Source organism: Callorhinus ursinus, unplaced genomic scaffold, assembly GCF_003265705.2.
Source record: "Callorhinus ursinus isolate GAN/ISIS: 27379988/994484 unplaced genomic scaffold, GSC_fseal_2.0 scaffold11, whole genome shotgun sequence".
Classification (NCBI taxonomy): Eukaryota; Metazoa; Chordata; class Mammalia; order Carnivora; family Otariidae; genus Callorhinus; species Callorhinus ursinus.
The window spans coordinates 2930135-2952828 of record NW_027397073.1 but is presented as its reverse complement, the minus strand read 5'-3'; the positions used below and the strand labels follow the sequence as shown (position 1 = coordinate 2952828).

Here is a 22694-nt window from a genome sequence, read left to right as displayed (position 1 = left end):
ATATACTCGCTGCGATTCTCGTGGGCTTCTCTGTCGGGAGGTCTCTCCTGACAGGAGAAAGGTGATATGTCCATGAGTGACGACTGTGGGCATAGTGTTTACTTGTGCCTGAGGGCACCGATGGCACACACTTCTGGCCATTCGGTTCCCACTGAGGGTGGCCCCCCAAACCCCATTCCCAGGGGGAGGTCCCTGGTTGGTGGCCACACCCGTGGCTGATTGAGTTTAGTGCTGTTCTGCCTCTCATCACATTTCCTTACAGACACCTCCAAAGCAGAAAACTGAATGGAATATTTAAATGAAACCCAACTGGCTTTTAAAATGTGGCAAGGTTGCTTTTCATAGTGCTGAGCATTTAAATGAGAATTTTCCACCAAATATTAGCACAGACCTCCTGCCATTAACAGAATGGGTTAATTACCTTAAAGTGAAAAGCTCTAGAAAAGGGTGTTTTAAATCATCTCAAAGAAATCACGTGAAAATGCTTTATGCCATGCTGGCATGTGCTGGTGGTGGGGGCGGGGGGCAGCAGGGAGCCTGGGTGTAGGCACCGGGCGCCAGGCACCAAGCTGTGTGTCCTCGGGCATGCTGCCATGCCCCTCTGGGCCTCAGGGTCTCCCCGACAAAGTGTGGGGGGGATTAAACCATAATAATAATAAGTAGCATTCTTTCCTCCATGGGGGAAATGCAAAAGCAGACAATATAGGGGAAAATGGATGGTAATAAAGCAAGTAAATGTAAATTCTGTGGAGCGGAAAACTCCTCCTTATCTTCAGAGAAATAGTATGAGAAACAAACAGTTTCATCCCCCAGAATGACTAAAAAACAAGCCATTAGTCATTTCACCAAAGAGGGGCTAGTTCTGATTCCCTTTGGGCAGCCTTTCACTCAGTTTGGAAAAGTGATTACCTGCAAATGCATCTTGGGACTAGAAGGTAATCTCTATGTTCTAGAATGAACAGACAGAGAGTTCAGATGAAGACTTGTTGCGTGGGGAGGTGAGGGTTCTCGTGAAAACGTCTCTCAGGTGCTGCTGGGCTGTGGGCTGGGTCGGAGGCATGGTGGGCTGGGGGGTCCGTGCCGGTAGGAGCCGGCCACTGAGAGGCCCCCAGCATGTTGGTGGTTTGCTCCAACGGGGGGGGAGCCGAAGGTGGACAGAGGGCAGGGCTTCTCACTGACCCCTTGGAACTCCCAACCCCACCACCCACATGGGGCCCCAGACTGAACTCAGGACAGAGGTGCAGAAGGCCAAGATGCGGTCCCTGCCCCCGGCACCTAACCACCTGCCCTGTGGGAGGCCAGCAGCGATGGGTCCTGTGCGGTTAGCATTTAAGCTTCCCTGAGTCGTTTGTGAGATAACAATAATAATGTGAAAATAATACCTCCTCTGCAGAAGAAAAGAGTGGGGATCCTGAGCAGGAATAGTGAGCACCTCGAGGTGTCCTACGAAGCCCCCCAGAGTCTGCCGGCTCCAAAGCAGCCTCTTCACCCTGAGGCTTCACAGTGAGGGGTGGGGACAAGGCCTGGGACTATTCTAGGGTGTATTATAGGGTGACAGAAAGGTGAGCAAGAAGGCAAGGAAGGGGGCGCGCCTGGGTGGCTCAGTCATTAAGCGTCTGCCTTCGGCTCAGGTCATGGTCCCAGGGTCCTGGGATCGAGCCCCGCGTCGGGCTCCCTGCTCGGCGGGAAGCCTGCTTCTCCCTCTCCCACTCCCCCTGCTTGTGTTCCCTCTCTTGCTGTCTCTCTCCCTCTGTCAAATAAATAAAAATCTTTAAAAAAAAAAAAAAGAAGGAGAAGAAGGCAAGGAAGGAAGGCCGAGTTTGGCCCAGGATGGGCTAAGTTGTGGCTTCGAGGGTTCCAGGCTCATCTGTCTGGAGTCTGGTGACAACACCCCAAAAGTCTTCCCACCCGGCATCCAGGGCTTGTCCACATGGCCCTGGGCGAGGTGCCAGCGTGAGGAGCGCAGGACCCGAGTCTCCTGTCTCCTTCCGCACACACACCCAGATGCACACTCACGCATCACCCCACGCTACGGGGCACATCGTGTCCCTCAGAAGACGCTGAAGGCCTTGTCCCCAGTACCTGTGAACAGACCTGATTTAAAATAGGGCCTTTGCAGGTGATCAAATGAAGTCGATGAGGTCAGAGTAGGGTTAACCCAGCCCGATGTGACTGCGTCCCTGTACAGAGGGAAATCTGGACACAGACATGACCATGGAGAAAGGCCTGCATGAAGATGAAGCCAGAATTCGGGTGGTGCATCTTGTAAGGACCAGCTAGCCCTGCAGACCTGGGAGGTCAGTGCCTGCATGGAGTTCAGGGCCTGGGGTGTGGAGGTGAGCATTCATCCCTGTGGAGGCCTGAGATGTGGGAGGAGGGGGTTCCTTCAGCCCCCCACCCAGGGAGGTGCTGGACTTCCTGGCCTTACGTCGCCCATCCTGTGGGAGGTCCACTCAGGCAAGACTGCAGTGACAAGTGACCATAGGAACCGAGAGGCTGGCTCCTGGACGGGCCCCACACTGATTGTCATTAAATGCCTGACTTGCTCCGTCCCTGGCTTCAAGGACCTTGCAGGACTCATGAGGACTCACCTCAGCCACAGGGGGCCTTGGCGGTGCCCTTGTCCCACAGGGTGGTGGACAGTCACCCTTCCAGTGTCCATCCTGACCCTCCCCGTTTCTGGATAGCATCAGGGTTCTCTTGTGGTTTGGGTGGGATTGGCCCACTCCCCAGAGGGACATATACTCCTCTCGACACATTTATAGATTCACTTGGCCCAATCCAAGGGAAGTGGAGGCCTTTGTCAGGGGTGCAGTGTATAGGGAATGGAAGCAGAACTTGTTCCTGTAGGCAGCCTTTTGTTTGTTTTAATATTACTTATTTATTTAAGAGAGAGAGAGAGTGCACGAGAGAGCACGGGCAAGGGGAGGGGCAGAGGGAGAGGGAGAAGCAGACTCCCCGCTGAGCAGGGTTTCCCCACACAGGGCTCGATCCCAGGACCCTGGATCATGACCTGAGCTGAAGGCAGACTCTTAACCAACTGAGCCACCCAGGCGCCCCTTATAGGAAGTCTTTTGAGGAAGCAGTCTGAGAAAAGGATCCCAGAAAAACGGAGCTGAATCCCTGATCACACTGCACCTGAAGCCTGACTTACCTCTGATCTTTCTGGTTACATGAGCCTCCTTTTTGTTTAAGCCAGTTTTAGGTGGCTTTTCTGATACTTGCACCCCAAAGCACCTAGCAGCTTTTAATGTAATAAATATAAAATGTGATATATATTTAACATGAATATAATAAAGATTTAAAAAATAACCCACTCTGGACCTGTTGTGGGCTAGTTTTATTCCACTAAAAGGAAATATAGCTTCTTCTACTCTTGAGTGAGAGATTGTAGGGAAAATGAATCTCAAGACTTTGCTATTCACTTTGTAGTATTTCACGTCAGTTTTCCAAGTGCAAGCCTCTCAAAGCCTTAAGGGCTATAACTAGTGGTCCTGGGGTGTGGGGAGCAGGTCCGGCTCCCCTGGAGTGCCCCCTGACCATACTGTTTCCAGAGCCCCCCTGTGCCTTTCTTGCTCCAAAGGCAATGAGGGGAGGGACTGGTGTCCTGAGGGGCTGGGACATTGTGACCAGTGCTCTCTGCGCTTCATCCGACTGCATCCACAGGTCAGTATTGTCGTCCCCTCGGATGGGGGACAAATGAAACAAAGGAAGAGCCTGAGGCTCCTGTAGGTGAAGAATCTTCCCAGAGTCATGGTGGTAGTCGGTGGGAGAGGAGGCATTTGAACTCAGGTCTGTCACAGAGGGCGCCTTCGCCCCTCTGGAATGGGTCCTCTCACATATGAGGCATGCACAGGATCAGAATCCTAAAGAAACCCTTCCCTAAAGAATGAAAATCTTTTTAGTTTTATCCTTAAATGGTAGTTCTTATTTTTCCAAGGGTTTGGTATTCATTCATTCATTCAAGTACTGTATTGAGAGTGCCTACTACGTGCTGGGCACTTCTTGGGACCTTATTCAGTTCGATTGTAACTTTCTCTGACACATCCCCAGAGGGGAGCCGAAGAGCCATTTAGAGTTTTGAGAAAGTCCAGTGTTTGGGGGATTTATTTTTAGCACTAAATTAGCACACTGGGCTGACACCAACAGAACATTAAAAGTGCTGTTGAGAATATTTCTTTGTTGCACCAACAGGTGGGCATCACAGACTCAGCATCATCCCTTGTTAGAGCGCCCAGGTGCTCAGATCAGGTCACCTGATTTTCCAGGTGAGCAGCCCTGAGCAGAGAAGTTACACGGACGTGGGATTAAGAAGAGCACACATGGCAATTGTCTTAAGGGCTCATTTGCAACTGGAGAAATGGTCGTGGGCCGGTGCCTGTCTGGGAATCCTGCGGGAGTAGACACTCGTGAGACACTGGACCAGGTTTCTGCTGGTTCAATTTTCCAATAAATGTGGAAAGTATACAAAGTATACATTGATTTGGTATTTATCAGCAGGTACTCTGTTCCAGCCCAGGTGTGCCAGTGAGGCAGGCTTTACCTTCATGGAGTTCACAGTCTCCAGGGAGACAGACATGCAAATAGATAGATCCTGGGGCTCCGTGGAAAGTGCTAGAAATGAAGTATGAGCAGAGCACTAATGGAGCCCACAGGTGAGAGTAACTGTCTTTGCCTCGACAGGACTGGGAAAGTCGTGAAAATAAATAAGCCACTTAAGGCAGGCAAGCAGCAAGCTGCTTCTGTTATTACCCGCCAGTCCCTTTATTAACTGAGAGCCGCATTTTTTTAAGCTCGTTGATCAAGGAAAAGGTCCCACCTGGAAGCCTGGAGTCTCCAGCATTTCTCGGATTTGCGTTTGGGGGTCTCCGGAGACCCCGAGAAGTTGACATACAGAAGAGGTGCTGCCTTTCTGCTCCCTGGCCCAACCCGAGAGCCGTCTAACTTCCCCTTGCCCCCACCTGGCTCCTGCCCTCCCTGTCCTCCCCGGGAATTATCTGAGGTCATCGGGATCCCCGCCTCCAATCTTGATTCCCCAAACTGCACCCAGCTCTGTGGGTCAACGCAAGTGGGGTGATGCTCTTGCTGTTCCTGCTCAACTCCGAGGCCCCTCCCGTGGGGGTGGTGGCTTGGCCACAAGTGCTCGGGTAAGTCAGAGCCCCACATGGAGGGCGGGGGCCAGAGGCTCCCTTGGGTGGCCCGGGGGCTCGTCCCCTCGCACACGGTAACGGTAACGCACTGGAGCTGGGCGCTGGAATGTTGCTTTCCGGCCTCCCGCCAGGGCTATTTGTCTGCTCCCAACCTAGATCATAGCTGCAACTCAATTAGCTTCCTTTTTGAATTCGAGATGCTTTCTTACCCTTTCCCAGCCAGACAGTTCTCCCTCTGATTACTACGCTGGTATGTTAAGAAGCGCTCGGATGGATTGTAACTTTTCCCCGATGAAGGCCACGGCCTCTTCAATTACTGTAAATTCTATGGGCCAATCTTTACATAAAGGCTACACGTGGTACCACGGTGCCTGTTCCAAGTGACCTGATCCGAAAGCGGATGTCAGTTGGGTGCTCTCGCCTTCCTCAGGAGAATTGTAAAATACCGTGTTAATGATGCGCACATGCCGGCTGAGGGCAGACCCACACAGGACGGCTGGCCTTTGCACCAAGCGCTCCCACAAAAGGACTGTGTTTAGCTGGGGACCCCGGGCAGGAAGGACAGTGGCATGTCAAAGAGTTTGACTGTAGAAGCTGAAGGAAAATGGGAAGAGTTTTGGTCCTTTTGAGATCTGCTTCTATTTGAAAGGCAGTGAAAACATGGAGGTGAGGCGTCTGCTGTCACCGTTTGCCGAGCGGCCCCAGGACAGTCCCGTTACCTGTCTGCAGCCTCCAGACCTGCCTGGATATAGCTGCTACAGGGCACCCTAAAGAGCAGACAGACGGCGGGTGTCACAGCTGAATTTCAGAAGGAAAGGCTAATTTAAAGAAGTTGGAAACGTGCCGATAAAAGGCAGCCATTTTCAGAGTTGTTATCACGTTCTCGTCTTTGTAACTCCTACCAGGTAGCCTTCGGGTTGCTCAGAAGTGCCTTCTGACACGGCCTGTCCCAACACGGGAAATCTCTTCAAAAGCAGTGTGACCCTGTGCCTTCCTACTCCAAGTGTGTTCCCCCGAGAAGCAGCCTTGGCATCACCCGCGAAACGCAGACTCTCAGGCCCCACCCTGGACCTGCGGCATCAGGACCTGCATTGCAACAGGTGATGTGTGTGCCCGGTGACCTTGGACAAGCAAGACTTTCTAGGGGGAAAACAAAACAAAACGAAACACAACCAGCCTTGGTCTGAGAATTATCCATGGGCCCCAGGCTCTGTTCAACCTGTGGCTGAGGGATCAAAGGCAAATCATTTCTCTGCACCTTACTCTGCCCACCTCTGAAATGGGTATCACTCCTCTACCCCTTTGCTTATCTAATAGTAAAAGAGGGGAAGATAGTGACCTTGTTTTCAAATAGTCAAATTTGTAAGCAAGTTTCAAGAGGGCGTGCAAACTGCATGTAAAAGTTGAAACGACAAATATTCTTCGGCAATGACAATTTAATTTTACTGCTTAGAGAATGAGCAGATTTTCCATCTGGGGAAGGGGGGGGACACTGGTCCTGCTTCACCTCTGTCTCCTTCCAAGTACCCTACTGTACCTGGATATAAGAAATTCTCCAAAAGGTACTTTGAGCAAAGACCCTCAAGGAGACAATTCAATTTCCAAATGTAAATTCCAACAACATAGAGAGGGGCCACTATTGCTTCCAGTCCCCTGGTGAGAAGTGAGGTTTTCTATGAAATGAGATTGCCTTTGACATTGTTGCTGTTCCCAAGAGGGGTTTTTTTCAATGTGAAAAGAAGCTGTTTCTATCGGGAAAGGATTTGTTCATGTAAAGTTGAAAGTTTGCGCTTGTTACGCATGAGTTCAAGGAAGACAGGAATGATGTAGAGAGGCATGAATGTTCAACGTCATGTGGTATTGAAGGGCTTGTCTCTGAGCATGCGATTCCTGCCACACGTGAGCACACGTGGGACCCACTAGTGTCATCCCCATCCCCTGCCCCTTACAGCATCCCCCCCCCGCCCCCCGCTGCCGGCACACGCGTCCACGCATTACAGCCCTGCGTCTGCCGGATTCAGAGTTGATTTCAGGTAGAACGGCAGATTCAGATTCTAGATGTTTTGCTGGTACAAAAATTATGATGGTCAAACATCAGCTTTCTACAGGCAATAACATAAGCAGGTGAAATGGCTCTAGAAAAAAAAAAACCCACTCAACACATGATAATAAAGATTTTCTTTGATTTTCATGATTGCACATCCAGGAATACATTGACAGAGACTTCCTTGTAGCATTAAAACGAAATTGTGAGCATTGAATCCTTAATTCCACTGAGTACTTTTACCCCCAGAAGCTTGTGTGATATTTAGATGACACAGAATCAAATGATCTGGAACCATGACTTGTGCTCGATTAAGGGGGGTCCTGAGTGAACACACTTTTGCGGTCTCAACCGTGATATTCTTCCTGGGTTGATCGTCATCTCATCCACAAAAAGATTTATAACAAAGGCCAGTTGTTATTCTGCAATACTATTAATCAGCCACGTACTGAGGGACCTTGGCAAATTACGAAGGGGATAAGCCAGTGATTGCTCGGTGCCCTGGACAGGCACCTGCCTATGTTCTAGCTTCATTTCTGAGGCTGGTGAACTCTGTGGCCCTAGAAGAGGCACCTACCCTTCCTGGGCTTTGGTTTCTTCATTTATACAATGGGTAGGAGTAGACTGTTGATTAAATCCCAAATTTTACCATTTAAAGGACAACTGAGTCTTTTCCTTTATGAGGGGCGGAGAGGGTCCGGGCTCCTCCCAGCTCTAAGTTTCTGCTGGCCGACCTCCCAGGGGCAGGCACACAGGCAGCGAGGCAGACGCTTCTAAGCAGGACGCCCTCGCATCCCTGAACACGTTCCTACATCTCCACTGACCAAAGACATCGTCCATGCAAGTCATTCTAACATACAGTTTAGCTCTTTGGAGAGGGTAAGGCAGGGCAGTGGCTGACGATCATATGGAACCCTTTTCTGAGCTCAAAGCAGCAATCCGTCTCCTATTGGATGCTACCGCCAGTCAGCAGGGTGTGTTTTAATTATTATTTTAATTTCGTGTTGGCAGAAAGGCACTGTCAGATAGTGCCCTTCAAGGGAAACTCTTACTTTGGGGGGCTGTTGGAATCTCTGTCCTTTAGGCTTAGTGCTTTCCAGCACATACGAGGCACATATTGGTTCCCCCAAACTACTCCCTACAGTACGTAGCCTCCCATGTGAGGGATCCAAGACACGCTTCCCGGGAGTGTCCGCGCCCCTGGAGAAGCATGAGCCGGCCCTGAAGGGCAGGTCCATGCTGGCAGAAGCCGTCGTATTGGGAACAGATGCGAGCTCAGTCTTAACGTCACAGTTCATCGGTACGCAGATCTAGGGAAAGGCTTGCATAGAAACCTCACGCGCCTACCCGATTTGACCTTCCCTGAATATCAACTCTCTACTCTCAAGAATTACTTGTTGGTAAAAATATTCCTTCCGTATTTTGGATAGCGTTTTTTTTTTTTTTTTTTTTTTTTTCTCTTGGCAACGTCCCATAGTTTGCTCAGGGTCACAGCAATAAGGTTCTCATATTGAACATTCCTCTCTTTATAAGTTGAAATAACAATGCTAAAGGTCTAGTAAGCAATAGAATTTAAAGTTTAAAATGCCCACATCCGTGGTATGGAGAATCCAGAGTTTCATGTCTGACTTCTGAAATGTGATCCTAAATCTTTAATTCTGGGCCATAACTACAACATTAGTTACAGAAAAATCGAACTTTCAAAAAAACCCCAACCAATCCCCACGAATAATGTTTGCATAGATAAATTTCGTGTCTCTAAATAAGTACTATAAATAACAAACAATCGTTAATAAAAGAAGAGAGAGGGAAGGACAGAGAACAGGGATTAGGAGCCCATCAAATCAGGCCATTTCACATCTGGGTTACATTCATAAAACGTGTATTGTAACCCCTAGGAAATTATCGTCCACAGTTGATTGTGCTTGGTCTTTTTCTATCGTGTTTTTTCTGAAAGTTGCATGCTGCTCATCTGTTTTTATATAAATCTAAAATGTATTTATCCCATATGTACATGTGGTAAAGTGATCAAGAAAAATATTTTCAGTACTAAACACCCCATTTTAAAAGAAACCCTGAATGTAGTAAATTCATGCTAATTGGGAACTCTACGAAGGGGTTAAAACATTACCCGTTTCAAGTCCGGTGGCCATTATAAATGTTACCCAAATAAAAGCCAGAAACAGGAAGCCAAAAAGCAGGTCCCTACGGCAGGCATGTGTCTTAAATGATATCATTTGTCAAGTTTCCAGCGTCTTGTGGTGGGGAACACAAAAAGAAGGTCTGTGTTGTACTGAGGACATTACATCCTCATTAGCTGGAATGTTCCTTAAGTACATAACGCAGGATTTTCATTTTAATAAGAAGCAGCTACTTGTCACTGCACTTTCATTAGATAAATACTGAATGTAATACTAATGACCATTTACAGAGGCTCTATCCTACTCTTGAGAAACTCCATTCAGATGAAATCATATAATAACAATGTATAGAGCCTATCAAGCAAAACTTCCGCGTCATTTCTTTATGAACTATTCCCTGAAAAAAAAATTTTTTTTAAATGCTGACAATATTTACTAGCAGGAGTCATCGTCAAAGAGACCCGGAATGACACCATTGGTATTTTTTTTTTTTTTTGCATGCAAAACAAATGTGAAGGAATAGCATTTGCTTTTTTAGAAGTCACAATGGAATGGCAAAGAATAGCTTCTCAAAGTCAAACCCCTCCATCTGCCCAGCCAGAGCCCTCAAGGCTGAGGTGCAGAGAAGGCCACCCTGAGAACCGAGAAATAATTCATCCACCATGATCGCTCAGCCCCAGCCCTGTCTCTAAAACAAAGACTGACAATTGCCCTGAATTATGGATGTACTTTTTGTGATATGTAATACAGTTCAGAAGAAAGGTGTTGAGAGCATTGCACCATTTCACCTCCCATTAGAGGCTGGTCCTGAACGATAATCCCAGAAGATGAAACTGATACTGAACTATGACCCTCAATTTACAAATCATTTTTCAGAATAAGAAAAAAAAAGTTTAAACATATTTTTGGCATTATCTGAATGGGCGGAATCTTTCATGCTTGTTTTCTAAGAATAAATGAAAACAGCATGCACTGTAGTTCCTGAGTTTGGGGAAAGCGAGCATGAGGTTTTCAGATTATATTTTATTTTAAACCTGGGTGTTTGAAAAAAAAATTTTTTTTATGTCGCTGAATTTAGTATATTCCTTCAAAACATCATAAATTTCTATTCTGTAGCTTAAGGGATCCATCCATTAAAATGTTGGTCTTTCATCTTTATTACCCTCCCATTAACATGAAAGAAACCGGGACGCACTTCAGTTTCGAAGAAGCAATTTAGTTGGCAGTGTCCTTGCTCCTCGAGTCTCGACGAAGGGAGAAAGTGCATTATGGTTTAGACTTCACACATCTATCTGCATGGGGAGCAACAGATACTACGGGAAATTTCATCATCTTCTTGGATGGGATGATTTGATTACAATGTTCGCCCATTACTAGTCCCTTCCTGGGCACTTCTGTTCCTAAAACCTGTCCCCTCCCCTGTGTGTGTTTGTGTATCTGAAAGCCGGGGAGAGTCTCCTTCCGTTTGGCCAGAGCTGTTAGGTCTGAAAGGGGCAGATTAATAACCGAGCACCACGTTGGGCCAACCTCTCTTGTACCCCGCACTACTAACCCCTTGCTATAATGAGGACACAAAGAGCCTCGAATCAGGCTGCTACCCTTCTTCATAACTCAGAAGCGTCACAGCGGCAATAGCCTCCGGTGCTATTTGTCTTTAGTGCAGTTGTGACACTTCGGCATGATCCATAATTTGGCGGCTATTTACCGTGACATCTCCCTTCAGTGCAGCCCTAACATTCAGTGAAGCCATTATTTGGTCCCATTTACCATATAAATTGTATTGTTGTGCGTGCATGCTAGCAGCTACATTAGGTACCTGAAAATGAGTAAATCTTGTAAAATAGATACTAACAGCTATTCAGAAGTAGGATCTCCTCGCTCCTCAGATGGGAGGAAAGAAAAATTAAATATGGTCGCCAAGTTTCCTGGAGCATCTTTAATTGCGTTCACATTTATTTAGCATTTAGAGACACTGAAAACCCAGGGCTTTGAAAAATAATCCGGTGGGCTTTGCCTTCAATTAGAAAGGCACTATGGGATTTCCAACTTCGCAATGAGAGTTGTAGCCTTCTTTGGCAAGCTGACGGTGAGGAGGCAGGCAGCTGGGCTGCGAGAAGGCTCGTGACGTTGCTCTCACGTGTGACATGGGCAGTGGGCACTAGTAACGAGGTGCAGCCCGTTCCCACAGAACGCGTGGGGAAGTAAAATGGGGACACAGGACAGTGCGCTCTGCCACACACACTATTCTGTTTCCAAGATCAGAGATAAAACACACCGTGTCCGAAAGTCTGAAACACGAAGCGAGTGTCTGATTATTTTAGATTGCGTCAGTCCCTCCTCTGCACAGTGCTGTCTGATACATCCTACTTCAGGCCTGGGAAGGATGCTATTATTACTCTCTGGCCCAGTGCCTAGAGAGTGCTTTCCCTTTGTTATGCAGACTCTCCTCATGGACGCAGCACCTCCTCTCTCTCCCTGGGCAGGTACTAAGTTTTTAAAGCTTGCCCCCAAACTCTGTAGTATCCCTTTCCAAAGCCTGCTTTTGTCTTATCAGTTTTCAACCCTAATTTGCTTCTTAAGGGCAGAGAGAAGCTTCCGGTTCCACACAGGTCTCACTGGGATAATTGTGCATAAAGCATTAAATAATAGACACTTTTTAAAAAGAGGTCTGCGTTCACATAGGCATTTTTCTATTGACCTAACAAAAATCAAAGTTTTGGGAGAATTCCTCCAAATTTCTAGTTAGAGAGTTGGTGATTTATAGAAAAGGAAGGGCCATTTCCTGCGAATATGGACTCTGAAAATATATGGCTGCTTTTCTGCTCTATCTCTCATTTATTAACTGCTCATTAGTGTACGACCAAACTCTCCCAAAGCAAAGAATTTGTGGGCTATTTTCAAGACCGATTTTAAAATCTCATCAAGCTCAAGACATACTGATTTGATCAGATCTTGCATCAGGAATTAATTTAATTCTCTGGAATAATAAAATCTGGAATGAGACTGTCCATGACCAAAGAATCGAATATAACGGTTTTACCTCTGAGCCATCGAGAGAAGTTTTTATTAGCATTATTTTCAAGGGAGGGGCAAACCCCCTCCCCCACAAAAAAATAAAAAAAAAAAAAAGAAAGAGAAACTTACTCATTAACACCTGACTTTTGTTTTAAGAAATATTATACCCGTTAACCAACTACAAATAACTTGATTTGAGTAATTCTGAGGAATAAAGTGCCCATTTTCTTTCTCCTTTGATTTATGTCATTGTTCTGCTTTTACAGCTTACTGCTGACAGAGCGAGATAATTCAACTACAATTTTTCCAGTGTTTTTTCCCATGTACATATAATCAACAGCCCGGAATACAGACTCCAGGCCAATAAACCTGCCCTCCGCAGACCGGTCTCCAAGGTCCACCTTGCAGACCAGGTCTCCACCCGCATACATCTTAAGCAAGTGGTCCATGGCTGCTTGATACTTAGAAAGGGAATGGTTCAAGAAGAAGCCCCGGACACTGGCAGATTTCTTCAGCAGTTTGGCTGGTAATGTCCCTGCTTTCACAGGAGAAAGGCCAGTAGGAGTTTGGTAGCCAGACACGAATCCAATGACTATCAAGCGCCCCTTGATAGCCAAGGCATCTACGGCCAAGTCGAACATGGCGCCCCCGACGGACTCATATACCACATCCACACCTTTGGGGTACTCCTGCTTCAGGACAGTGCTGACGGGCTCGGTTGTATAGTTGATAGGACGATCACAGCCAATGGATTTCAGAAAAGCAGACTTTTCATCGGAAGAGCAGGTGCCAATGACATGGCACCCGGCCTTCTTTGCAAGCTGCATGGCAAACTGGCCTGTCCCCCCAGCTGCTGCCGTCACCAAAACTTTTGTCCCTTCCGACAGTCCTCCGAGCTCCTTCAGGCTGATGTATGCAGTGGTAGCACTTACCGGCAGGGTGACATACTGGGGCTGCAGAGAGGCCACGGGAGCTGCGGCACTGGCTGGCAGCACCGTGTACTCAGCGAAGGAGCCGGGGGCCATGTAGGCCACAGCCTGGCCCACGGCATACCTGGCACTGGCAGACAGGCCTAAGGCTACCACCTCTCCCACACCTTCGAAACCTATGTCAAAGGGGGTCTTGACTGAAGGGTCATATCGGCCCGCGGAATAGTTGATGTCAGATGCATTGACACCGACAAATCTAGAAGAAAGCAAACAAACAAATATATTAAGGTGTTCTCTTTGTCAAGGCCTTGATATTCCACTTAGAAAAATTCCTCTAACTCCAATGACTGTGGATGGGTGGCTAAGGTATCTATCCTGGTAGGATTCCAAAAAAATAAAAAATAAATCAGTCCTGATATTCAGTTGAAAAAGAGAAATTAAACAAGTATTTGGTATATTTTATTTTTTAAATCAGGTTAGGGATCATTTCATACCACTTTAAGCATCAAGTTATTTATTTCACATGCTATTTATTTTCCTCCCCTTTCTTTCAAAAGGAGAAATAAAGCATTAAAAAAAAAAAAAGTCAGGAAGCCCTCTTATATACAAACTCCACTGGACCTAGGAGTTGGAAATTAATTGGCCTCTTAACAAAGATGTTAAAAAACAACAGTGAGATAAAATATATTCAAAGAAATAGACTTGCATTGATTCTGGCAACAATTTAACACCTCGGATAATAACAGTAATGACAATGATATTATTGAAGATTGACGCAGTGTGCAAGGTCATCGGTTGTTACATGTTACTGCGGGGGTTGTTTAAAACACTGTTAAGAGTGTCTGCAGCAGATTTTCTTTCTGATGTAACTATGTCCAGCATGAAAATATGCATTTTGATTAATTGAACAAAAATTGTCTCATAAGGGTAGGGAGTTTTATGGAACATTCAACATCTTACAGTCCTTTTCAGATGAAAAGGAAAGCAAATCGTCACTATATTTTTCCTCAACAAGAAGCAGAGACATAACTTGATTAATACCAGATGATTATTTTCACTCTGGTATCCAGAGTCAATTTAATTGCGAGGTCGGTATTTTTACCAGCTTTTTTTCATCTTGGTATACCTCATAACAAAAATATCCTGATACCTAAGAAGAAAAAAAAAAGCCATCTACTAAAAAATGTCAGGAGGTGGCTTAGACACATAATGGAGGACCCTAAAAATGTCATTTCCACCTGTAATGAAATGAAAAAGATGGTGGTGTCTGGTGGCACGAGGAAAGCTGGCAAGTAGGTCATTTTAAAATAATTCACTTTTAATTTAACTTAATAAACCAAAACTGCCCTGTACAAGGCTCCACTTCCACCATATTATAGATAACACTTTGCACTTATAAATGCTCCCTTATGATTATGCCCTGTATATCTACAATACTGAAAGCTCTCTACATATTGTAGAAAGAAGAAAGCAGGGAACAATTTCTTTGGGGCATGTCAAGCTGCGTTCAGAAGTTAGCACACCACACAGCCTCAAGAACACACTACAGAATTCCATAGCCAAGGATGATAACGCAGTAATGAAAAGTGCAAAAAATGATTTTTTGTTTTTTTTTTATTTGGGATTTAATACCAAGATGCTTACATTCTGTTTTGGGGCTGGGAGGCCCCCTGCTATCTTCCCTTTAAATTTACATAATTCTCAAGGTTGGGTCTTTTTAGAAAGGGCTAGCTTCCTCAGAGCTGCCTCTGGACTTCAGAGAAGGCCGCCAGGGCAGAGTCCAGCTGGAGTGTCTCGCCTCCCTTGCCCCTGCTGTAGGCAGTAAAGCCAAGTCCAGGGAGGGGTCTGCGGGGTGGAAGTGAAGGCTGCGGTTTGCTCCAGAGGTGGGAGACTGAGGCCCGACCGCCAGCTCCGGTCTCTGGGCCCACAATTAACCCTTCCCGTGCCCCTCTCCCCTCCTGTCTCAGTCCCCACTGGAGAGGCCCTCTTCTGCGGCGCAACCCCCAAGCGTTGGAGGTGGGACATCCCGTGGTGGCTGGCCCCTGGGGTCCTCCCCACCTCTAAGGAGAGCGCCTTGCGGGGGAGGGGGGACGGGCTGCTGGAGGAAAACCTCCCCCATTCTCCCTCTGTGGTTTGCCACTTTCCCGGGAGAGGTGACAAGACCAAGCAGGGCACACACGGGAGAAAAGCGGAGGGGAGAGGGCACAAGCGCCAGAGGGGGGAGCGACGGCCAAGTCGAGGTGGGAGTGGGCTCTGCTGGGAGCTGGGGTGCCTGCAGCCGACCAGCGGCAGCTTAAGTTTACCTCGGTGCGCCCCGTCCAGGTTGCAGACAGCTCTGCGTCTCCCCTGCGGCACCCTCCGCGCCCCAGCCAGCCTGCGGGGCGCCAGAAGTCCTTCCGGACCTGTGTCCCCTCGGAAGTGCCCGGCCTTGGCGGCCTGCCTACCTCCGGTGCGGGCCTCCCTACCTCCGGTGCGGGCCTCCCGCCGCCACCACTGCGAGGCTCCCAGTGCCTCTGACTCCCGGAGCGGGCTGCGGCCGGGCCGAGCCGGCAAGGCGTCGAGGGTAGGGGCCGCCGCCCAGGCCTGCGACCGTGACCTCGGCCTCTCTGGGCCAGGTGGGGGTCCGGTGGGCAAGTGTAGTCAGCGCAGGCCGTGGAGCTCGGACCCAGGGGCGGTCAAGCTCTCGGTGGTGATGGGGGGTGTCCCGAGCACAGGGCGCTCTGGAGCGCCGCGGCGCCAGGATGGCGGCCTGGGGCGGCCGGACCGTGACCTTGGCCTCCGGTGCACCCCCGTTTTCCGTGTCTCCCCCCCCCCCCCCCCGTCCTGCCGCCTTCTAAATTGCCTGCGTCGTAGGTAAGAGTCTCAGGCTGGTGGCTACAGCCCTCCGCTACTCCGAGCCTCGGCGCGTGTCACCCACTGCCGGGTCCCCGGGCCCCGGGCCCGGCCCCTGCCCCCCGCCTCCCCCGGTCCCCCGCTTTGACGCCGCGCGGCCGCCGCAGCAGGTGGGGATACGCCGCTGCCCGCACGCGCCTCCATCCTTCCCTGGGCTTTGGAAAGGGCTGCGTGAGGCTTGGGAGGCCGCGCCTTGCGCTCCTCCAGAAACAAGTTCAAGAGCAGCGGACACGGTGGGAAAGGGGGCCTGGGTCGGAGAGCAGGGGACAGGAAGGGCGAGCGAGCGAGAAAAAGAAAGGAAAGACACGCTTTTGGTAGAATGCGCGCATTTCGAGACTCTCCTTGTACCCTCTTTAATTTAAAATATATGCTCTGAATAAGTGCAGGGTTCTAGCCGTCCGACTGGATGATCCACTCGGAAGCCTAAAATCGAGGAACCCCAGAAAAAGACCGGGGCCGGTGCGGGCTTTCCCCAAATATATATCCTTGGAGAGGCGTCCCGTTTATTTATACTAAAAAGTGCTGAACCCCTTCGTCATGTTTATTATGAAACAGGCAGTCGGGCAGAGGGAGGGGAACGCTTGCTTTGAACAAAAACAAAACGTGAAGTCCAGAGTCTTCAATATTGGGAGACAAACAAAGTCGTCCAGATCAGATTTTCTTAAAAAGAAAGAAGGAAAGAAGGTAGGGAGGAAAGAGAAGAAGTAAGAGAAAAGAAAAGAAAAAATTAAAGAAAAGAAAGAAAAATAAAAGAAAACCTCGGCCTGGAGAGTCAGCAGAAATGCTGTTACCCTCCCATGAGCAACAAACCGTTTATCAAAAACGCCTTCCCCATCCCCCACCGGCTCTTTGCCATTCCTACAAACTCTTTGCTCCATTATCTTACATTTGAGCAGAAAATCGTTAGAAAGATTTGGAAACGAAATAATATGTCACTATCCTTCAGGAAAAAAAAAGCTAAAAATAGCACGCAAGCTGACTTAACCGGGAGGGTGTCTTTCTTCCTTCTCTTGCTGAGGGCTGGGCATTGGGAGGAGATGTGAAGTTGTCCTCGGATGTATGAGGAAAAGTGAGAAGTGGATAAAGGAACATCAATTACATGTTCTGCAGGGATTTTAAGCGCCCCTCTCACACTTTTCCTAAATGGAATAAACTTGATTATCCTAAATCTGCGCCAGGCTTAAAGCACTTCCCTCTCTGTGAATGAAGAATTTGTATTTTCTGTTAAGATGGGATGAGATGTGCAAATATCCAAATGAAAGGAAAAGTCAGGCAGTGCACAGTTAAAATCCCCAAACACCTTTCTAAACAAGTCAATGTATGCTTATGCCATTCATTCCAGAGCAGATTTTTATTACGGTAAAAATGAAAAGTGCTTGCATAAAATTTTTATGCAATTAACACTGTTCTGGAGACTTGGTCTAGGATTAAAATGAACTAACCTGCAGTAAACAGACCTGCAGTTTGCTCTTAAAAAAAAAAAAATGCCTCCTCCCCTGACACTATTTGCCAAGTATAAAGGATCTCCCTACAATTTGGGGATAGGGTGCAGATTTCCCACAGAGTAGGGAAAGGGGATGCAAAGATTTCATCTCCTCTCAATGTGCAGAAAACTGGTTCCATTCTCTTTCTGATGCGGGCTTCAACGTAGAAGTTAGAGGTCAAGTTGTAAATAAAAGTATACGGTTTGTATTAAAGGGACTCTTGGCATATGTGGAGGGAAAAGACAGGCATGGATCCTAAAGCAATCCAAACCAAAGAGCTCCAAACATGAGAGAGCTGGCGCTCCAGAATCCTGACCACCCAACTCAGGGACCCTCCCTGGCGACCCGGCGCAGGGGGCGCCTGGGCACCGGCAGGGAAGGCGAGGGGTGATGGTGAGCAAGCGGGGAGAGGAGCCAGAGGAGGGGAGGACAACCTGAGCACTTGAGGCACTTCACAGGTAGAGATGCCGGCCGGCCTGGGGAGCGGGCGGGAGCAGCTTCCATGGAGAGCTGGCCGGTGGCCCCACTCCGCAGCAGCTGGTTGTGCTCTAACTTCACACCTTCTTCCGCCTGCTCTGCTCAGTCGCCCCCTCCCCACTTCACACCCTGTATCTAAAGGGGATTTTATTCAAGCAGTGGTGCGTGTTTTTACATCAATGCTCACAGTCAGTAGTGTATTTGGTCACCAACATTACAAGAAAAGAAAACAGCCTGTGTAAAACTTTTTGCTTGTTAAAGTCTGAGCTTTTCAGCCTGCTTCTCATCTCAACTTCTAGCAAATCACTCGTGTGACTTGTATGTTCTGTGTTCTGTGTTCCTTCTTTTTAACTTGGTAGGATGCAAGTCCTTATCTCAACAGCTTTAGCACTTTATCCCATAATGAAGAAATCCTCTGCAGCCCTGTTTCCACCCATGAAAACTTTTAGGACACACACATCCACCTTTAAGGCGCTCTCCGCACCGCGCCCGGAGCCAGCTTCCACTCAGCCCCATTCTTGGCTCCCTCAAATTTACGTTTCCAACAGGTTTCCAAAAGTTTTATATCATGACCAGAATTATTCAATTTTGCAGTCTTTGGAAGGCTGATATGAATCTCTAAAATAAACGGATTAAACACTGCATCAAGCCACTTGGGTAGGGTACACTTTGTCTTTCACGCCTTTCAGGGGTCTTACAGTACTTTCCAAGAAACAATTTGCTATATAGTTACACTCAGAACTCACTCCTTCCTTCAATCGGAGGAAACATGCAACACTGTAACCCCTCGGATGCGCCCGAGCAGGCGGGCGAGTCCTGCTCTAACATAGGGGATCGAGGAATGGGGAACGCCCAGCCTGCAAGTCAGGCAGCTAGGGGACCCAGCGAACAGAGACCGGAGGGCAGGGCTCCCACAGAATGAGGTCCCTTTCCTTCCTGCGCTTCACCAGTTCCTGAAGACTAGTGAGCTGTAAACACATTAAGGTAGGGAGTGTGGAGGTGGAGGAGACGGTCAGAAGGTAGGGCAAACCCACCCGAGTGCCACCCAAAGGTCTGCAAAACGCGCAGGCAAATGCAGCCGTGCCACCACCCCGGTCCTGACCCAGCCGCCCCAGACGCGCCACGCGCCTGTCGGTAGGCTCTGGGGCACAGACAACAGCCATACAGCACTGACAACACGCAGACGACACCGGCGAGGTGCACACCAACACACCCAACGACAGGCTCCGCCATTCCGAGGCGGCTGCCAACCTGGAGCGCACAGGAGAAGCCAGCCGGGACCTCGGCCTCCTTCCTCCAAAGCACGTTACCTAAACGACGCAGTTTGTGTCCAGCCCGTTCCTGGTCCACACTAAAGATTATGGGAACGCAGGAGTCGTGGGTGCGCGCGGGTGGGCCGGGCGGGGAGCCTCCCCTTCTAGGTCCCGTCGGTTTTATTTCGGGAGCGGGAGGGGGAGGAGGCAGGGATGGGGGAGGGGAGGGGAATCCCAAATTAAAATAACCCTCAGTTATGAGGACGTTCGGTGGCATCGGATATTCACACCAGCAACCGTCACATTACATTCGCCTTCGCCAGATGGCGGCGGGTTCAACTTCCCGGGATCTCGCAAAGTCAGGCTGTGCGCCCGAGCGCTCGCCGGAGTGTGCGGGGACGCAGGCGGGCCCGGGACAGCCGGGAAGCGGCGCAGCGGGGGCCGGGGCCCGGCCAGGGTCGGGGGAGGGGGGAACGGGCGCGCGCCGGGCTCACCGGTTCCGGACGAGGAGGTCTCCGTCCCCGGGGAGTGGCACCGGGCAGTCCCCGCGCAGGGTGACGGCCTCGCGGAAGTTGGGGCTCAGCCGGGTCACCACCAGCTTCTGCATGGCGCGGGGGATGTCGGAGCCCTGGAAGTCCAGGAAGTGGCGGGCGTACGACATGTCCACGATGGCTCGGGTCCCGGCGGGCGCCAGCCGCAGCATGGCCCGCGCCTCTGCCCGCTTTCTGCGCCGCCGCGGGCCGGGGTCGCGCCCAGCCCGGGCCGCTCGGCTCGGCTTGGCTCGGAGCGGGCGGGCGGAGCAGGCGGGTCCGCCCCTCCTCCGGCCGGCGTGCTCCCCTCGACTCCCCCCGCTTCCCCCCAAGGACCGGCTCCCGCCCCCCCCCCCCCCCCCCTCCCCCCCCGGGCCTGGCCCCCCCTCCCCCCCCCCCCCCGCTCCCCCGCCGCGCGCAGCGCCAGCAGTCCGCACAGCCCCCGCGGTTCCCGGACGCGCCACCCCCGGGGTCCCGGCCTGGGGATCGCTGCCACCCCGGCCGCTGCTCCTTTAATCTTTTTGTTTTGGTTTGAATCTGCTCGGCGCAGACTGGCCAAGGATCCTCTCCGCCCTCCCCCTTTCTCCCGGCGTCCGGGAGGCACCGGATATCCCCACCCTCCCCTCGCTCTAAAAGCCGGATTTGACTCCACTAAAAGGGTGAGGGGGGCGGCGAGGGGAGCCGCGCGTCCCGCGATTGCCGCGGCCCCGAGCCGGCTGCAGCCCCGGGCGTCCTCGGAGCGGCGCGGCGCCCGGCGGCCGGCACAGGCACCTCCCCTTCCCGTGCGAAGCGTTCACTTCCTTGCAAGGTGGTACGAATCAACCCCGAGCGCGGCCGGGGCGGCGGGGCACGGCCGGGGGCCCCCGAGCCGCGCGGGGAGCCCCCGCCACCAGTGCACGCGCACAAGCACCGAACGCGGGGCGGGGGCGCCCAGAGCACCCTGCGCCCCAGACTCCTGGCCCCCCATTCCCGGAACGCCTCGCCCGCGCTTTCTGTCCTCAGCCTGTCTGTCCCAAGCAAGTTGCACGAACTAAGCCATTTTATGTATTTTGGCCTAGATATCGTGTGTTTCCATGAATGTTTTAAGTAGCCTCTACAAGACTGTTACAGGTTTCCCATTGGGAAAGAACACACATCGGAGACTAGAGGGCCAAATTCTCAGAGCACATAAGCATTTTAACTTCTAGGTGGGGATGCCGAAGGACTTAATTGAACGGGAGACATTGAAATTATGTATGAAGACCTCCTTTTTTAACCCAGCTAGAAAGATGTGCCGTTCCTTCAATTCAGTTTTCTCCCTAATTGTCTATATTGACCAAGTAATCAATTCACTTTTCATAGAAGGGCCAAATTAAATATTTTCCACATTTTTGTATGATGAGCTGAGCCCATTTTAAAATGTTTATTAAAGGTATCCATTTTAATTTTAAAAACCCTCCTGTTTTACGCTTACCTAGGATTACCAAAATTAAAAAAGCCACACGGTGCCCCTCCCCAATCAAACCTAACCCCCAAACCAAGACTGCAAAAGTGACACAGGTATTTTTATCTCAAATGTCGGACGTTCTCATCCAAGGCTAGTTTGTGTTCCACGTGGGTGCGTGTGTATGAATGTTCACGGGGGTGGGGGGTGACTTAGAGGTTTAAAAATCTGCAGAAACTAGTGTCTACCTAACTTGGCTTATAACACATGGGTTTTACCCGGTATCAGCCACTGGATTATAATCACAAACCCCTCAATGTCTTTCTCCAGTGTGCAATCGTTTATGTTATGCTGTATTAAGATTTCTTTTTTGTGTCATATTGTTTAGCTCCGGAAAGAAAAAAAAAAAGAAAACAAAGCAATTAAAAAGATTGACAGGTATGGTTTGTGAGAGACCTATTTGTAATTGTCAGGGTGACGTTGGCGAGAGGAGGAGGAGTAAGAGCTGAAGCAGGAAAAGCAGCTCGATGTGTCTGTCTATCAGTTGAGACTGTCTGAAAGCTCTGCGATCCGAATGTGTGTTATATTTCACTGAAAAGAGAAGAGAGCGAGAGTGCATCTCCCTCTCTCCCAGGAGTTTGGGGGGGACAGTCCACGCTCATCTCGCCCACCCAGTGAATGTCCGCTCTTCGCCCCTCTGCACACACTCTCCGGGTTGTTGTTGTTGGCTTTTTTTTTTTTTTTTTTGGAGGGGGGTGCTTTTTGTGTATTTTTCAAATTTTTTTCTGTCGCAAGATCAAGACCGGCCAAAAATCCATGATCAAAATGTGTTTGCATTAGATTTCGCAGAGGAAGGAACGGCGATCCTGGCGGCAAAGCCCCGCGGGGAGCGCGGGGCAGCAAGTGGCGCTCCGGCGGGGTGACACTGTTTGATGTGTGACTGTTTGGAAGGTGGAGCAGCGCCTGACATCTCCCCCCGGCGCATGTATGTACGGGGGCTTCACTCCTCTGTCTTGTTTGCTTTCTTCCTCTTAGACTAAGTGCGGGAGGAAAAGGACAGCCTGGATCGGCCTCGCTGGCGCACAATGAGAAAGCTACGACCCGCGTACTAGAACCACTCGCCGCGACCCCCTGAGCAGCGAGGAGAGAGGGGGAGAGAAAGTTGTGCTCGGAGACTCTCGGCTCGCGGAGGAAGGCGCAGGGGAGCGCCCGGAGCGGCGCCCGAGGAGCGCCCGCCACAGCAGCGCGGCGGCGGGAGGCGGCAGCATGGAGCGCGGGCCGCGGGCCGGCCCTCCGAGCGCCCGCCGCTGCGCCCGCGGCCCGCGCCGGGGATGACTCCGGGCTCGGCGCCCAGGC

General features: G+C 50.0%; 1 protein-coding gene across 2 annotated transcripts; it reads right to left on the bottom strand.

Annotated features, from left to right (window-relative positions):
• Positions 1-12369: 12369 nt before the first annotated feature.
• PTGR3 (prostaglandin reductase 3) lies at positions 12370-20255 on the bottom strand. 2 transcript variants are annotated; one of them, XM_025886651.2, is made up of 2 exons: positions 19880-20255; positions 12370-13535 (listed from the first exon to the last, which is right to left on the bottom strand). In XM_025886651.2, exons 1-2 carry the CDS (start codon positions 20086-20088, stop codon positions 12611-12613), a joined length of 1134 nt encoding a protein of 377 aa, XP_025742436.1. In that variant the 5' UTR covers positions 20089-20255; the 3' UTR covers positions 12370-12610. The 2 variants fall into 2 exon arrangements, with proteins under 2 accessions (XP_025742436.1, XP_073754126.1); XM_073898025.1 differs by lacking the exon at positions 19880-20255 and adding an exon at positions 15583-15605.
• Positions 20256-22694: the final 2439 nt, after the last annotated feature.

What these genes read in the sequence shown, in the direction of transcription:
- PTGR3 (XM_025886651.2), bottom strand. Translation starts at nt 20,088, where the DNA reads ATGCTGCGGCTGGCGCCCGCCGGGACCCGAGCCATCGTGGACATGTCG. An exon ending in GACCTCCTCGTCCGGAACCG is followed by an intron (nt 13,536 to 19,879) that starts GTGAGCCCGGCG and finishes GCTTTCTTCTAG; the next exon opens with ATTTGTCGGTGTCAATGCAT.